The sequence below is a fragment of the Carcharhinus amblyrhynchos genome, chromosome 25, assembly GCF_965287045.1.
Source record: "Carcharhinus amblyrhynchos chromosome 25, sCarAmb.v2.hapA, whole genome shotgun sequence".
In the NCBI taxonomy this organism is placed as follows: domain Eukaryota; kingdom Metazoa; phylum Chordata; class Chondrichthyes; order Carcharhiniformes; family Carcharhinidae; genus Carcharhinus; species Carcharhinus amblyrhynchos.
This window is the reverse complement of record NC_137348.1, coordinates 24,295,291-24,312,586: the sequence shown is the minus strand read 5'-3', so window position 1 is coordinate 24,312,586 and position 17,296 is coordinate 24,295,291. Positions and strand designations below refer to the sequence as shown.

At 45.4% G+C, this 17,296-nt stretch overlaps 1 protein-coding gene across 1 annotated transcript in view; it reads right to left on the bottom strand.

The window, feature by feature from the left end:
• LOC145358389 (prostaglandin G/H synthase 1-like) overlaps positions 1–17,094 on the bottom strand; it is a 107,995-nt gene extending 90,901 nt beyond the window's left edge. The window contains exons 1-4 of the mRNA XM_080212418.1: positions 16,844–17,094; positions 16,660–16,722; positions 6,241–6,357; positions 4,311–4,454 (exon numbers count right to left, since the gene is read on the bottom strand). Of these exons, the coding sequence (XP_080068544.1) occupies positions 4,311–4,454; positions 6,241–6,357; positions 16,660–16,722; positions 16,844–16,850 (331 nt within the window). The 5' untranslated portion in view covers positions 16,851–17,094. The remainder of the gene's footprint in view (positions 1–4,310; positions 4,455–6,240; positions 6,358–16,659; positions 16,723–16,843) is intronic.
• Positions 17,095–17,296: the final 202 nt, after the last annotated feature.

Genomic DNA, 17,296 nt, shown 5'->3' with positions numbered 1-17,296 from the left:
CAGTTTCACGCTGCAGGTTCTGTGTACATTCCTGTAAATCCCGTTAGCTACACTGACTAGTCTGAATTTCATTCTCCTTTGCTGACAGGCACTTAGAACCATAGATTCCCCAGACTGTAGAAGGAGGCCATTCGGCCCATCGAATCTGCATCAACTCTCTGAAAAAGCATCTTAACCAGGACCACCTCTCAGCCCAATCCCTGCAACCCCACCAGTTTACCCCGCTAATCCCCCTAACCTACTCATCTTTGGACACATAGATGCAATTTACCATGGCCAATCCACCTAACTCATGCACCTTTGGAGTGTGGGAGGAAGCCAGAGCACCCCAAGGAAATCCATGCAGACACAGGAAGAATATGCAAACTCTGCACAGACAGTGACCTGAGGCTGGAATTGAACCCGAGTTCCTGGCACTGTGAGGCAGCAGTGCTAACCACTGTACCACCATGCCAGGTTCCCGCCTGCTCCAACCTCTTAGCGATCTCACAGTGTGCGTGTGTGTGCCTGTGTGTGCGGTGGGGGGGTGGGAGCAGGAAATGAGGCCTTGGATGCGACCCTGCACTTGTCCTAATTGAGGCCCTTAAGTGTCCAATTACTGATCACTTTAGGGCCATTTCACACCCAGCCTCTTTTTGGTGGATGCTGGAGGGATTTCTAGGGCCTGCAAGAAGCCTGGAAATGATCAGGCTGAGGCCTCAAGAAGGAGTCAGGTAGAGGGAGGGGCACCTCCAACAGAAGCTCCCTTTCTAACTTTGGGCACCATCTCCCACCCCCAGCCACCTAACGTCCATTGGCCAATGCACCTTTCCCCTTCGCTCCTTGCCTCTCCCCAACATCCCAAACCCCCACTATCCACTCCCCCCAAGCCTCCCCCACCATCCCGAAAACCCATCTCTCCTTCACTCCCAGAACTTAAGCCACGTGGGATTCATAAACTTTCATTTCTGTCACTGCGGGGATTAGAGACTGCTGGCCAATCAAATTAACAATGTTTCTAAGGTGGGACATCCTCCTGAGTGAGGGGCAGAATTCCCACCTGCAGCCAATTAATACTCATTGGAAGTGGTCGCAGGGCTGGCAGTGTCGACAGAGACTGTTCCAACAACAGATGGGAAACAGCAACCTCTGAAAATTCCTGACCTCCATTAATCAATCCTACTGTAATTATACCTTCCCACCAGTGGCGGCATTGGTGCGCCTCTATTTTGCATCTTTCAGTAATGCAAGAAACCAACTTGACCAAATTAGTCTCTCAAATTGCCAAAAGTTTTGCCGCTTCCCTATAGTTGTACGGCCCCTTCAATTACAGGTGTGGCTCCTGAGGAACATGGTGCAAACCTGGAAGGGATCCTGAAGAGAGTTAAGGAAGCTGGCATGCGGCCGAAACAGGAGAAATGTGCTTTCCAAATTGAGGAGGTTATGTAGCTTGGGTTCAAAGTGGAGGCGAAGGTGAAGAGGAGGCAAAAGCTATTAATGGAGTTCCAGTGCCTCCGATGATGTCAGAAGTGTGTCTTTCCTACAAATGATCAATTACTATGGAAGGTTCTAGCTGAACCCTACACGAGTGTTTTAAAAGGTTTCAGCGATGGAAGTGGCGAGATGTGCAGGAAGAAGCTTTGGCCCAAGACAGTCATTGTCATGGCTTCCTCAGGTCAAAGTGCACAAGCAATCAGTAGTCACTTTAGAGGTCTTGCCACGTGGAATTGGAACAGTTCCATCCCATAAAACAGCAAATGGGGAGGAGAGGCCCAATTGCATTTCCTGCTTCGAGGACTTTGTCAGACACTGAGAAAAAGTTTAGCCACAAATTGACAAAAAAAGTCTAACGGTGATGAAGAAATTTCACCAGCAGCACTGTTAGCACTGCTGCCTCATAGTACCAGGGACCTGGGTTCGATTCCCCAGCTTGGGTCACTGTTTGTGTAGAGTTTGCGTGAGTTTCCTCCGGGTGTTCTGGTTACTCCCGAGTTCAAAGATGTGCAGATTAGGTTGATTGGCCATGCTAAATTGCCCCTTTAGTGTCAGGGGGATTTGCAGGTTAAATACATGAGATTACTGGCTTGGGCCTGGCTGAGATTGTTGCCAGTGCAGGCTCAATGGGCCAAAATGGTCTCCTTCTGCACAATAGGATTTCTATGATTCTAGGACATCTATGGCCGACATTTCACTATTGTGTAAGACCTTAAGCCACTGTCGGGGCTTTTCCAGGAGGATAAGCCAGTGATAGCTATTGCCTCAGCCAGGATGTAGAGATGGGCCTGTTGCACTTGGGTCACAGGCTGGGAACACATATCAAACATGCATGCATTGAGCTACCTTCCCCTACCACTCACCAGAGCATCACTGCTTATTCCAGAGGAGATACTATTGGCTATGCATTTTTTGGACACCCTGCCCATTTCAGCAGCCCACATTATCCGTCCAGGTCGTAGTGACCCTTTGCTGTTGAAGTCAAGAAAATGGTACTGACAGGGTGGCACTTCAACAAGTCAGAGCATTTGCAACGCAGGGACGCGATAAGCTGCAAAGGTGGAGTGCTATTCGGGGAGCTTGTGTCATCGTACCATCCCTGGGTCAGTGCCCCTGCTCCAGGAGTTATATGATGCTCATCCTGGCAAGAGCAGGATGAAAGCACTGGCCAGAAACAATGTCCAGGGGTCTGGAATTGACAGAGAAATTGAACAAATGGTCGGGTCGTGAGAAAGTCGCCAGACTCAACAAGCATTACCACCATCGGTGAATGTACACTCGGGAATGGCCATGCTGTCCGTGGTTATGGCTTCATGTAGATTCAGTTGGGTCTTTGTGGGGCACATGTTCCTGATCTTAGTCGATGCCCATTCTAAGTGGTTGGAAGTTCAGCTCAGGAGAGCCACCACATTACATCTGCTATTGAAAAACTGAGGCAGATCGTTGTGATCCATGGTCTTCCTGAAGTGTTGGTATTAGACAACATAACGGCATTCACGGCTCAGAAATTTCACACCTTCGTCAAGTCTAATGGCATTTGTGATGTCAGATCAGCCTCCTACCATCCTGCTTCAAATGGGTTGGTGGAACAAGCCATGCTGATGCTCAAGGCTTCCATGAAGAAGCAGGCTCATAGGTCCAACCATCGCGATTGCCAAGAACAATATGCTTCAAACCACCATTCGAATCAGTACTGCTAATGGATTGACGCCTACATACCTGTTTGCACCTGTGTTCTCAAATTTGTTGGGGAGGGTGGAGGCTAGGTAAACCTCCCCGAAAGAGCACCATGACACTCAGAAAGGGGATAAATCATTTAATATTGACAATCTCATTTTAGTCAGGAATTTTGCTGGTAGACCTGCCTGGATGCCAGGGAGAGACATCCACAGTGGAGCAAAGACAGCCCCTGGTTTTGGTGGTGGAGGCTGGCAAGGGCATAGCTCCTGAGGCGGTTAATACATCCACTCCATCAGTGGATCCTGTGTCGTCAGCTGCTGGATAACCCCGCACAGAGTTGCAGAATTCCGCAAAGATCCGGAAGACTCCAGACCAGCTGACACTGTTAACTATTTTCCCTGGTGATATTGTTGCTACTCTATGTGTTCTGCCTATCCGATGAAAGAGCAGCACTCCAAAAGCTTGTCATTCCAAATAGACCTATTGGATTTTAACCTGGTGTTGAGAGACTTCTTACTACGCGTTCGCTATTTTTCTCTTTGTTCGTCAGTAATCCAAGTAGTGATGGGGGTAAGGAGAATAGAAGTGTGGCCCCTTTAAGGGGTAAAGCTTCACGGGCCATGTGACTGGGACGGAGCTAATGGAGCGCGAGCACCCAAACCTGGACCAATTGGGAGCAAGGGAGCACGTTCCTTGGGCTGGAGAGCTTCGGTTGGGGTCAGAGTGTTGTTAGGGGTGGACCTGTTAAACCCTACATTGTATATCATTCTTATCAAGAAATCCTCTTGTTAGTTAGGAACCACATCAAGTCACCTCAAGTTCTCAAGCTAAAAATGTAAAATCTCAATATAATTGAGTGACTGTATAAACTTTAAAACGGGAACTGAATTGTGTGACTCAATCCACTTACACCTTACCCTGTAGCCCTTATAAACTGGAATTTTACCGCTCGCTTAGTCCGCCTGAGGCTGGTAGGATCCCGCCCGAGGCCAACACAGAATGTTGTTCTGCGAACCTTGCCCACTCCAACTTTGGGCTGGGCGTGCTGGTAAAATTCCAGCCACAGAGTTTTGATGCGTAGATAAAATGAATCAACAGACAATGTTGACCAATAATTGCCACTGATCAGATGCAAGATAATAATAAGGGCGACATACCTGTTAAAACGTATCGCATGATTGAATCTCTGAGGAATGAAATACTTCCAAGAATATCCCAAAACCACTTATAATGCGTCAGTAAATGATGCATAAAACTGGGCTTTGGCTTCAGGAGTGTGTGAACACGTGACCAAAAAGAAGCTGCAATGAAAAAAAAGTCACTCAGATCAAATCAACCATTGCAAACATTATTAATAAATGCTAACACTCATCTTGGTCTATTCTTATTAGTAATGCCCCCGTACACATATAGTGGCTCCAATACTTTAGTAATTTTAGTTGGACATAAAAAGGTTTCTCTTTTGCCTTTTTTCAGACAGTCCAGCTTTTTTTTACATTTAGGAAGATATGCTTTCTCTGTAGATGGAAAACTGTCATTCTGTTGACGGCACAGTGGCACACAGTGGTTAGCACTGCTGCCTCACAGCGCCAGGGACCCAGGTTCCATTCCCGGTTTCGGTCACTGTCTGTGTGCAGTCTGCATGTTCTCCCCATGTCTGTGTGGGTTTCCTCCGGGTGCGCCGGTTTCTTCCCACAGTCTGAAAGAAGTGCTGGTTTGGTGCATTGGCCATGCTAAATTCTCCCTCAGAATAGCCCAACAGGTGATGAAGTGCGGTGACTAGGGAATTTTCACAAAAATTTCATTGCTGTGTTAATGTAAGCCACTTGTGACACTAATAAATAAACAAACTTCTCGGGAAAAGAATGCTTAAAAAACATTCACATTGAACCACAAAAGATGCTTAATCATTATGAGATTTGCATCATTGTAGTTTATTGTAGACAACCTCTGAGTATGTTTGCAAACTAGCAGGAAACCTTATTGTGTTGAGATTTTGCTTTCTAATGCTACCATGGCTAAGGTATTAAAACAGAATGGCATTTAGAAAGTGCTTTTTGTGACCACTAAATGTACCAAAACCTTCACTGTATCTGGAAGGTGTAGTCACTGTTGTGAAGGAAAAATTCAGCAGTGAATTTACACATAGCAAACTCCCACAAACAACAATGCGACTTCGACAGTGCAGCACTCCTTCAGTGTGGCAATTGAGTGTCTACCTTGATTTTTGAGCTCAATTCCAAACTGAATTCATTTTGTAATTTGTGCACCAGCACTAGAAAGTGATCTTAAAGCTTTTTTACCTCCAACATTAAAAAGCCCCCTGGTTCACTGATGACATTCAGCAAGAGTATAACCCATCCCTCTACCTAATTTGGCACACATATTACTTCAGTTCCAAATTACCCATTTGAATCTTAATGCCAACTAGTGATAGGCGATAAATACTGCTAGTGCTGCCCACATCTCAAGAACAAATAGAAGGGTGGCATAGTGGTTAGCACTGTTGCCTCACAGTTCCAGGGACCTGGGTTTGATTCCTGGCTTGGGTCACTTTCTGTGTGGAGTTCTCCCCTGTCTGTGCTGGTTTCCTCCCACAGTCCAAAGATGTGTGGGTTAGGTGGATTGGCCATGCTAAATTGCCCTATAGTGGGATAAGGTCTGGGTGGATTGTGGTCGATGCAGACTCAATGGTCTCCTTCTGCACTATAGGGATTCTATGAAAAGCTAATATTAGTTGCCCAACATAAGAGTTGGATTGAGTCAGGGAACATATCTCTCCCTTATAATGTTTAAAATTAGGGCGCATCTCAGCTTGAATACACTATTCCACAGTAGCTTATTAATTTAAAAAAATTATTACTCAGAACGAAATGCATGTTCAATGTCACAACTTGTATGTAATCAATTTGCCAAAACAGCGAGCTTGGGTTCAGCCATTTAGAGATTACTGGAATGCTTTGAAATAAATATTAAAAGCAGCAAGGTGCCAGTGGTAATGATGTAATCCAACTGAGCTGCCTAGTCGTGAAGGTCTAAACCATAACTCTGATTAAATCTGACTAAAAACGGAGAATTCAAACTTACGCAAACTGCAGTTGACGCCATAGTACCCAGTGCGTGTGCAGTCACATTCATAATCTTCCTTCCCCACGTTGACACAGATTCCTTTATTCTGGCAAGGGTAGTAACAGCAAGGGTTTACTGCAATAGGAAACAACCGCATTTAGAAACATTTCAGGAACAGTTCTTTGCAGAAAACTTTCACTGTTCATAACCCTCTCCCCAAAGGGGCCTCACTGTTAAATGCTTTTGGGAGAAGTAGCTTTCAAATATCGCAACATTTGAGACAAACAGAGAAGAAGCTTTCGCCAAAAGCATTTGGTTCAGCACTCTGTCAATATGGAAGCAGATTTGACCATCAGTCACCAACAATCAGCTTGGAACTGTCCAACCTCATCTCATGGAGGACAGCTACAGCTACACTGAAGACATCCACCCCTAAGCTGTATTCGGACAGCACAGCAGCACAATGGTTAGCACTGCTGCCTTGCAGCACCAGGGACCCGGGTTCAATTCCTGGCTTGGGTCACTGCTTGTGTGGAATCTGCACACATTCTTTGTGTGGGCGTCCTCCAGTGCTCTGGTTTCTCTCCACAGTCTGAAAGACATGCTGGTTAGATGCATTGACGCCGAAGTGTGGCAACTAGTGGAATTTCACAGTAATTTCATTGCAGTGTTAACGTAAGCCTTCACTGTGACTAATAAATAAACTTTATTTTTGTATTCGTAACACAGCATGAAGTGCAGTGAATCAATCACTCAGCTGCGTTTTTAATAGGTAAAAAAGTGTTAATGGCAACAATAATTCCAATGACAGATGCATCATTTCATTGTTCTAAAGTTTATTTGTCAGTGAAAGAAGTAGGCTTACATTAACACTGCAAGGAGTTACTGAGAAAATCCCCTTGTCGCCACACTCTGGCACCTGTTTGGGTACACTGAGGGAGAATTTAACATGGCCAATGCACCTAACCAGCACGTCTTTTGGACTGTGGGAGGAAACCAGAGCACCTGGAGGAAACCTACACAGACACGGGGAGAACGTGCAGATTCCAAGCTGGGAATCAAACCCAGGTCCCTGACACAGAGGCAACAGTGCTAACCACTGTGCCACCCCAGTATGTTTAATAAAATGATTTGTAAGCAAGTTCGATAAAAAGACCATTGTTATTTTTAAACAATGTTGGAATATATAATTTTGACCTGAAAAGTGAATATTTCAATAAATACATACAGGAGGCAATGTTTACTGAACAGGGACTGAGAACATTAGAAGTACATAGAATGTGTATCATTGTCAAACACCAACTAAAATACAACATCACAAACATTAAAAAGAATGGAGACAACAACCACAAAGGTGTCTAGGTCTCCCCAAAGCTCAGAACAACAGCTGAAGTGGGCATCTTCCAGTAGTTTTTTTTATAAAAAAGCAAAATCTTGAGGAAAACTAAAAGAATGAAGGAAGAAATGATCACTTCAGCTAGAATGAAGGTGGTGGGGCGGGGGGGCAGATCCATATTAGTAAAATAAAGATATGAATAAGGGAAAAAAAGCAGCTGGATGGAAAGGACATGCCTCACTCCAAAAGGATCAAATGCAGAACGCACAACCCACCTTCAACGTCAAACAAGAAACTGATGAACACTATTGTAATTTGAAGTCTGATAATCACAGCAGATGGACTGCAGCCAACTGAGCCGCAAGATAAGCATGGGAGGGAAGCAGTGAAGGGACAACGATTTTTCACGCTGGCTCAACCCAAGCAAGTCATTCCAGTCAGAATGAAAAGTTTGGCGCGCAGCAATATATTTCACAGAAAGTGCTGTTGATTAGGTTCCCAGGGAAGATATCAGAGTCCTTTCAGCTGATTGACCCAACATTGAATGGAGCAAATCAAAATGTGCACTGAAATAATCGCAATCTCCCCAAGATTAGGTTCTGGGGGAATCTAGATGTGAGCACAGCTGCAGAGGTGTGGAATCAGACACCGATCTAATTCGACACAATTCTCCTGAAATCAGCATCACAGACACAAAAGGTGGTGGAATTTTAAATGCAAAGTGCAAGCAGCAAGATCTAGTTTTGGGTCATCTTGAGTCATACAGTCAGAGTCATAGAGGTTTACAGTACGGAAACAGGCCCTTCAGCCCAACTTGTCCATGCCACATTTTTTAAACCCCTAAGCTAGTCACAATTGCCCACGTTTGGCACATATCCCTCTATTCTCATCTTACCCAGGTAACAGTCTAAATGCTTTTCAAAAAACAAAATTGTACCTTTACTATTACCTCAGGCAGCTTGTTCCAGACTCTCACCACCCTCTGCGTGAAAAAATTGCCCCTTTGAACCCTTTTGTATCTCTCCCCTCTCACCTTAAACCTATGCCCTCTAGTTTTAGACTCCCCTTTCTTTGGGAAAAGATATTGACTATCTAGCTGATTTATGTACCTCATTATTTTATAGGCCTCTATAAGATCACCCCTCAGCCTTCTAGGCTCTAGAGAGAAAAGTCCCAGTCTATCCAGTCTCTCCTTATAACTCAAACCATCAAGTCCCAGTAGCATCCGAGTAAATCTTTTCTGTACTCTCTCTTTTAATAATATCCTTTCTATAATAGGTGACCGTACACAGTATTCCAAGTGTGGCCTTACCAATGTCTTGTACAACTTCAACAAGACGACCCAACTCCTGTATTCAATGTTCTGACCAATGAAACCCAAGCATGCTGAATGCCTTCTTCACCACTCTGTCCACCTGTGACTCCACTTTCAAGGAACTATGAACCTGTACCCCTAGATCTCTTTAAAAATCTCATTAAAATCAATGAACTAATATGGTGATTTAAAATTTTCTTCAGTCATAAGAATTAGGAGCAGGAGTAGGCCATCTGTCCCCTCAACCCCGCTCCGCCATTCAATAAGATCATGGCTGATCTTCTTGTGGACTCAGCTCCACGTACCCTCCCACTCACCATAACCCTTAATTCCTTTACTGTTCAAAAAGTTATCTATCCTTGCCTTAAAAACATTCAATGAGGTAGCCTCAACTGCACCACTGGGCAGGGAATTCCACAGATTCACAACCCTTTCTGTGAAGAAGTTCCTCCTCAACTCAGTCCCAAATCTGCTCCCCCTTATTTTGAGGCTATGCCCCTTAGTTCTAGTTTCATAATTGGATTACTAACAGATAGGAGATTGACATGGCGATTTTAAATGTTTTTTTTGCGATAAAACTCACTTTCAGTTGTGCTGTTCAAACTTTATCAAGTTATCAGTCTTAGGAAAATTTGCATTTAAGATATTGCCCAACTGCTGTGGTTCCTGGCAAATTTTATGTTTGGCATTAGGTTTGAGCATAAACTCAGGAGGGGGAGAAAGGTGGTACAATTTTCCCCAGAATTGCCCAAGTGAAAATTCTACCCCATCACACCACCTCTGACAGAAGTTTCAGAGTGTCCTCTTTGAAGAAGGGGGAAGTGTGTTTTTAGTATGATACAAGATCTTACTCTGGAAGTCCCACATCCTATCAGAAAGTTTTGGAACTGAGTACCCTCCATTCCCCCGCTCCCAACCCCACTGTCTCAATTCTGAATTCAGCCACACAACAGCCATGCAAACCAGCGGGACACGTACACGTGTTCACAGAATGCACAGACACACTGTGACATGTGGATCCTCAGCAACAGGAGCTGTCACTGAACATGGGAGTCATTCATGAACATGGATAGCTCTCACCAGTGAGAGATACAACACACACCCAAGTCTATCATAAAACGTTACCTCCTAAAGGAGAGAAGTATGGTGCTCAGGTTTCCTCCCATAGTCCAAAGATGTGCGGTTTAGGTTGATTGGTCATGCTAAAATTGCCCCTTAGTGGCTTGGAATGTGTAGCTTAGAGCGATTAGTGGGGTAAATGTGTGGATTTGTGGAGATAGGGCCTGGTGGGTTTGTTGTTGGTGCAGACTCGATGGGCCGGATGGCCTCCTTCTGCACTGTAAGGTTTCTATGATTCTGTATCTCTTATACAAAGTTCCTCCTCCTTTGCTCAGGATAGAAATGGGATTTTCCATGTCCCTGTGGCATGTTTCACGATGGGGGGGGGGAGGTGTCATCGCACCATTGGCTGGCGGTGTAATCTTCTGATCCTGTCACTTAACAGGGTTTCCCGTTCTATGCAACCCCCCCCTCCTCTATCTTACTACTGAGAAACCCACAGCGGGTCCCAGCCATCAGTGGGGTTGGAAGACTCCACCTGCAAAAAACGGTGGGAAAATTCTGCCCAATCCCTCACTACTTCCTGGGTGAATTTAAATCAGAGTCAGTCATGAAGCGTACCAAAAATGGCAAATTAAAAGAAATCCACACCAAAATGGCTAGTCTCAACTGGCCATTTATTTAACATGCTCAAAGCTGTTTTCGTAGCTGCACATTAGATCATCTAGTTGATGCAAATGAAGGACAAATCAGTTGGCAGGATTGTAAACTTGTATCTGCCAGATGACAATGCCATATAATCCATGTCCAGACAAGTAAACTGCAGCTTGAGTAAGAATTCATGTCCTTTGGCATTTTGACTCATATCTTTCAAGCATTTTTTTAAATTTCATTCAGGGGGATATTGGCTAGACCAGCAATCAAATCCCATCCCTCACTGCCCTTGATAAACGTGGTGGTGAGCTGCCTTCTTGAACTGCTACTGCAGCCCACGTGATCTAAGTACACCCACAGTGCTGTTAGGGAGGCAGTTCCAGGATTTTGACCCAGTGACAGTGAAGGAACCGCCGCTATGTTTCAAGTTTATATGAGGGAGAGAAAATAGAGTACCAATGCGTCCACTGTCAGGGTTGAGGTTGAAGTACACATCAATATGAAAACACTTTGCTCGCCTTACTTCAGGTGGTTTCCATGGCAGCTGATGGCCATGAGCTGGGCCAGCTATCAGGAGGCCTGCAGACAGGGACCACTGCGTGTGCGCTGATCTCAGCACTGACAGATTGGCGCATGCGCAGTGGCCCACTCAGCACTATGCTGCCGGCCTCCTGAACGGGATTAGCTCCTGTCCCCTGATTTTTTTTTTGTGTGATTCAGATTAGTGCACTCAGCAGTGCACAAAGTATGGGAGATTCTACTCTTAACTCCCACTGGAAAAACCAGCATGAATTATTCCAGTTTTCACGTGAATTCATCACTTCGAATTCTTTGGGGAGAATCATCCCCAAAGCTGTACATTAGGTGATCTAGTTGATGCAAATGAAAGACAAGTCAGTTGGCAGGATTCTAAACCAGTAGGATGAAGAGAAAAAACAACTTAATATAAAGGTAGGTCTATTAAAAAGTCTGATGGCAGCAGGGAAGAAGCTATACTTGACTTGGTTGGTACGTGTTTTCAGATTATTCTATCTTTTTCCTGACGGAAGAAGGTGGAAGAGAGAATGTCTGGGGTATATGGACTCCTTAATTATGCTAGCCTTTTTCCCCAAGGTAGTGGGAAGTGTAGACAGAGTCAATGGATAGGAGGCTGGTTTGTATGACGGACTGGGCTTCGTTCACAACCCTTTGTAGATTCTTAAAGTTTATTTATTAGTCACAAGTAGGCTTACATTAACACTGCAATAAAGTTACTGTGAAAACCCCCTAGTCACCACACTCCAGTGCCTGTTCGGGTACACAGAGAGAACTTAGTATAACTAATGCACTTAAACAGCACGTCATGGTACATCTCCGGATATGCCATATATTTGTCTTTTGGACTCTGGCGGAAACCGGTGCACCCACAGGAAACCCAGACAGACAAGGGGAGAATGTACAAACTCCACACAGACAGTGACCCAAGGCCGGGAATCGAACCCAGGTCCCTGGTGCTGTGAGGTAGCAGTGCTAATCACTGTGCCAACATTGCAGTCTTGGTCAGAGCTGGAGCTATACCAGGCTGTGATACATCCGGAAAGGATGCTTTCTATGGAGCATCTGTACAAACTGGTGAGTAGTGGACATGCCGAATTTCTTTAGCTTTCTGAGAAACTAGAGGCATTGGTGGGCTTCCTCAACTGTAGTGTAGTGTACATGCCAAATTAGGATGGACTCTGAATACTGGCTGAGCCAGCAACACCCATATCCCATAAGTGAATAAAAAGAAACATTATATGATCATTAATTCTTTACACTGAAATCCCCTTTCTCAGGAACCAATGCTGATTTTTTTTTTAATCTAGGTAACAACAGCAACTGGATATATCTTCAATGTAAAATAAAGCAACCAGATCTTAAAACTGTATCTAACTATATCTTTTTAAACATCTTGATCAAAAGGTCAGATTGCTCCTAGTTTTTGGGTATTCAAGTTATAATTCATGATGAGCCCACCCGCAGTCTCAGGGAGAATGTCATATCATGCTACATCCTCATTTCATTCAGCTACCGACTGGCTAACTGAACACTCAATGAGGTAGCTGACTGTATGTGTGGCTAGGACATTTCTCCACTAGCCTGTACCTTTTAAAGGCTGTCTGTCCTTCTTAAAGGGGAATTGTACTAATTACACAGAGGTAACTGCCGGCTACCTGCAGTGCAAGTAGCAATTAAGGAGGACACTAAATGCAGCAACAGGCAAGAGAGAGGCCTCCCCTGTTCTCAGATGCTGGCAGCAATGCTGGAAGACATTCAATCACCTCACGCAAGTGATCAAGTTCAGTGAGTGCATCTTTCCACTGCGCTACCAATCCCTCAATGTTCAAAGCACCACAGCCCCCAGTCACTCACCCAGCAGCAGGCCCTGGCTATCAGGAGCCTCTGGATGCTCCTCCTCATCCTGATACAGACCACCAGTGTCGGCAGACTCACTCCCGCCTCTCAGAGCTTCTGCCTATTCAGCTATGGCAGGCACAGCACATTGCAATACACTCGCTGACATATCCCCCTCTCTCCTGCAGGACAGGGTAAGCCAACATAAGGAGCTCAGTGGAACTGGCAGGGAGGGGGGTACAGGGGAGGAGCGGGGGCAGGCGATCCTGCATCATCCATTCCGACTGTGGAAACTGTGCTTAGCATTATGTTCATGCTAGGTATAAGCTTCTTCTCAAATCATCTCAGTCATCCTCCTCTCTGGCATGAAAGCTGCAGGTCCTGTGACCCTAGACCCTCCCACTCTCCACGCAGGTGAGATCCATTGTGTCCAGGCAGCCAACCTCTGGCCTGAAGATGGTGGAAACAGCTGACTGGGAAGACAGTGTGGTGGCTACTGCCAGGATAGTGGATATTAACCAACCTAATGGCCTGGGCATAGCCACACACTGACTGTATGTTAATGAATTGCTATCCTTTGTGACGCCCATACATCATATTAAATACATATGGGGCCTGCAGAGCCATCTTACTGCAGTCAATGGTACCCCCCCCCGCCATTGGAAATCCCTGTACCTTGGGACAGGCAGCTTTCCACTCATCCTGCTTCTCTCCAGTTAAGGAGAAGATGCTGAACTGGGGAGAGGGTTTCCATCACATCAGAAGGAGTGAGGGGTGGTGAACTGGCAAATGTTGTCCTTTTTAACTGCTGAGCCTGGGAGAAATCCAGTTGCATCAAAGTTTAGAGCAACAATAACTTTTGACAGCAAATGGCAGTGCCATCCATGCCCTTGTATATTTGTTTTATGTCCTGTTGAAGGAGGTGGCATAGTTCAGTAACCACCTGGCTGGTGAACCGCAGGCACCTCAGCTATTGCTCCAGGTGGAGGTAGAAGATGTATTTCTAGAAACCCCACCGTGGATATGGAACCTTGTGAAGCCAGTCCTCTTCCTTCTCCCTCTCTGCTGTCTCAGCTCCACTTTCCTGTCATGTTGCAGACCTAGAGATGCAGTAGCTATGGCCCCTGTGATTGTAGCAACGTTTCACCACACAGGTCACAAAACCCCTCCAAACACCCCCATCACGACACAGTAACCCTTCCTTCCAAATCTAGCAAGTCACCAAGACCTGTCCAAGAACACTGCCCAGAACTTCCACAAACCTTCCTTTGTGCAGCTGAATGCAAGTTCAGCTATGAGCAATTAGGAGAGAGCATTAACTTGACCTGCCTGGTCCAAGTTTGTGGAACATGTGTCAGTTTGACCTGAGGGGTGTTTGATGTCACAATCTGCCCAGTATACAGCTTGTGGGCATATGCACAGTACACCCGTGCCAGCATCTTTCCAAGCACAGCACCCATGCACAATACACCCATGCCAACCCAAGGACACCCTTGTGCCCTTTCTAATCCCAGCTTCCTGCACCTGGCCCATTGCCCTGTAGCGTACAGTACCTAAGGTGTAGATCCCAGTACTTTTATAAGAGTTTAGGGTCTCTGCCTCCACCACGAATTCAGGCAGCGAATTCCAGACACCCACCATCCTTTGCATAAAAAACTTCTTCATGTTCTCTTTGCACCTACTGCCACTTACCTTGAATCCACATTCACAGCTTCTAGAATTTTTCACTAAAGGAAACAATTTTATCCAATCCACTCTATCTTTTCCCCTCAATTTTGAACACCCCTATCAAGTTACTCCTCAATCTCTTCTGTTCCAAGAACAATACCCCCAACTTATCCAATCTCTCCACATGGCTACATGTGTCTGCAAAGAATGAATCTGACCAATCCATGTGGCACTTCTAGCAAGCCCTCTCCAGTAGCAATGCCTCAGGCAGAGTCCATTTGCCAGTCAATCAGCACCCTATTCTCCTGTAATGGGAATTGTGGTGATGTTTGAAATTTGACATTCTCGGGCAAATGTTCCCATTCCACTTGCTATGGGAATCAAAGCAGGTGAGTGGCGGACCATGGAAAGGTCCATTGACCTCACATGGGATTTTCCAGTTTCAGGGCTAGTATGCCCGGAAAATCCCTGCCCCTTGCGTTTGTCCTGATGGATGCAAGATAAAAAGCTTCAACAACATGATGGTCTTTTCAGCAGCAATGTTCTACCGAGCGATAAGTTTAGAATGAAAGTTGATCAAGAAGATAATATAATCTTAAGACGGGGACCGAATTATGTCTGTCTGCCAAAGTCACCCACCCACAAACTCCAATCACCTAAAAACTGCACTTGGTTAGACCTTCCCCATCAATTTTCAGTAATGTTGCCCATGGGGACCTGATATGGGTGGAGAGGGGGGGGAGGCGAATAGGCCACTTCCTCAATAAGGGCACTTTTACAATGGAAAAAGTAGGCAGAAGGTCCTGGACACATACACAAAATAAAATCCAAGAGCTATAACACTGAAATTAAGTGTTTTACAGCTTCCAGATCACTGAAGTCTGACAGCAATTTGAATTTATATAGCACCTTGTAGGTAATAAACCATTCCATAATTTGACACTGGAGCAGATAAGATATCCAGGGGAGTCAATTTCACAGAATCATACAATCTCTACAGTGCAGCAGGAGGCCATTCCACCCATGAACCTGCACCACCCAGGCGCTATCCTCGTAATCCCACCTTGCCAGCCCCCCTGACACAAAGGGGAAATTTAGCATGGCCAGACCACTTAACCTGCACATCTTTGAACTATGGGAGGAAACCAGAGCACCCGGAGGAAATTTCTAATGAAAATGTTAAAGTCTGCTGCTAAACCAGGAGCCAGTGTGGGTCAGTGTTGATGTCTGGACGGGTAACTCGAACAGCACTGGAAAAGTAATTACCCTTCAGGGCACCAACTTTGGCAAGGGGTGCAGTGGGTGATTGCTCCCTGAGGATGTTCTCTAACATGGAAGGTCTGGGAACACCACATGATTTGACACTCAGCAATACCACAATGACAACCATGTGGGAAAATATTCTTAATACTTAAAGTGTTTTATAAACAAAACATCAGTCTCAATTGACTGCAGCAATCCCTAAATAGAGGGAAATAGAAGCAAAGAAACAGAGAACTTTGCCTATTGTGGCAAGCTTTCTCCCTTAGATTCAATTCACCTCTAGCCATGATCCTGGTCCAGATCTCAGAGAATATTAAAGTTTATTTATTAGTCACAAGTAGGCTTACATTAACACTGCAATGAAGTTACTATGAAAATCCCCTAGTTGCTACACTCTGGCACCTGTTCGGGTACACCGAGGGAGAATTTAGCATGGCCAATGCATCTAACCAGCATGTCTTTCAGACTGTGGGAGGAAACCAGAACACCTGGAGGAAACCCACGCAGACATGTGGAGAATGTGCAGGCTCCGCACAGACATGACCCAAACTGGGAATCAAGCCCTTGTCCCTGGCACTGTGAGACAGCAGTGCTAACCACTGTGCCAAAAAATTAGAAAACATTTTTTAATAACAAAAGCTATTGCACAAAAGTTCCCACGGGGTCCCGCAATACAGAAGCTGGCTCCATAAGTCCCAGGCTAGCCCATTTGTTTGGTGAAAGACACACATGACTGACACACACACTTTTAAAACGCGTTCACACTTACTTGCTGTGGTATCTTCCACCTTCAGGAAGCAGAACGGGGCCAGAAGTAAGATAATCCTGGTCGCTGCGAGGAAGAAAGCACAGATACGCGAAATAAACTGTTTGGAATTAAAATAGATTTCTTGGGAATGCATGAACTGAGGAGGATTGAGAGAGAGGCAGATGGGTTAGCGTTCACTATTTACCTTTCATCGCACGTTCACTGGTGCAAAAGTTTCGACTTCAGTTGTTCAATGGATAAAGCCCTTCTGAGCGGGAATGTTGCTACAGTCTGTTAGCAGACACTACAGACATGTAAATGTAACCAACTGCTGCTATTCCTGCGGCTGTGACTGTCAAGACTTCTTGCAAGACGACACGAAGCTGGGAGTCTGCCCGACTTGCAACAAGTACCAGTGAAATTCTGGGCGGAGACTAGTACGGACCTGGGTCTTTCTTATTTGCAAATACATTTCTCGCGACCCACGGAAGCGACCTATTTAATATCCCAACTGCCGCCACCCCCCTCTACAAAGGCGGACAACTCAAGAGTTCACTCCATAGCAAGCAGTGAGAAGAAACATGCAGCTGCCCTGGGAAGATGCGGTGAGATATGCTGAGGGCACATTCAACATCCCAGCAATGGTAATGCAGAGGGG